Raw genomic sequence first — 733 nt, 5'->3', positions numbered from 1 at the left:
CTTCTGGGAGAGGAAAACACTTACTTGTGGCGTACATCTTTGTACTTGGCAGCATCTGCCAGCGCAGAGTTCTTTGCAGATATTGCCCTGGCTCCAATGGAAGCTGCCAAAGTTCGTATCCAGACGCAACCTGGCTATGCAAACACTCTAAGAGAAGCTCTTCCAAGAATGTATGCTGAAGAAGGGATTTGGGCTTTTTATAAAGGTGTTGTTCCCCTGTGGATGCGACAGATTCCATACACCATGATGAAGTTTGCCTGCTTTGAACGTACAGTTGAAGCTTTGTACAAATATGTGGTACCTAAGCCACGAAGCGAGTGCTCAAAGGGTGAACAGTTGGTAGTTACATTCGTGGCTGGCTATATTGCTGGTGTCTTCTGTGCTATTGTTTCCCACCCGGCTGATTCTGTGGTATCTGTGTTGAACAAAGAAAAGGGCAGTACAGCTGGGCAAGTCTTGAAAAAGCTTGGGCCGAAAGGTGTCTGGAAGGGTCTGGTTGCTCGTATTATTATGATTGGTACCTTGACTGCACTGCAGTGGTTCATCTATGATTCTGTTAAGGTCTACTTCAGACTTCCTCGACCACCACCTCCCGAGATGCCTGAATCACTGAAAAAGAAGCTTGGCCTCATTCAGTAGAGCAAATATGGACTTAGCATTGCACATTCAAAGACGTTTTATATATTTGGCTCCTGCAGAACATGCACCATTATCTAACAGATGTAATTATTGG

General features: G+C 45.2%; 1 protein-coding gene across 1 annotated transcript; it reads left to right on the top strand.

Moving 5' to 3' along the window:
• Nucleotides 1-6: 6 nt before the first annotated feature.
• LOC117799510 (phosphate carrier protein, mitochondrial-like) lies at nucleotides 7-639 on the top strand (the record flags this gene model as incomplete). Its single annotated transcript, XM_034651994.1, has 1 exon — nucleotides 7-639. A coding segment is annotated over one exon (633 nt), but the record flags the coding sequence as incomplete, so codon positions are not given.
• Between the last annotated feature and the right edge of the window lie 94 nt (nucleotides 640-733).

This window comes from Ailuropoda melanoleuca, unplaced genomic scaffold, assembly GCF_002007445.2.
Source record: "Ailuropoda melanoleuca isolate Jingjing unplaced genomic scaffold, ASM200744v2 unplaced-scaffold51370, whole genome shotgun sequence".
Lineage (NCBI taxonomy): Eukaryota > Metazoa > Chordata > Mammalia > Carnivora > Ursidae > Ailuropoda > Ailuropoda melanoleuca.
The sequence above is the reverse complement of the archived record's forward strand: the minus strand, read 5'-3'. Positions and strand labels throughout refer to the sequence as shown.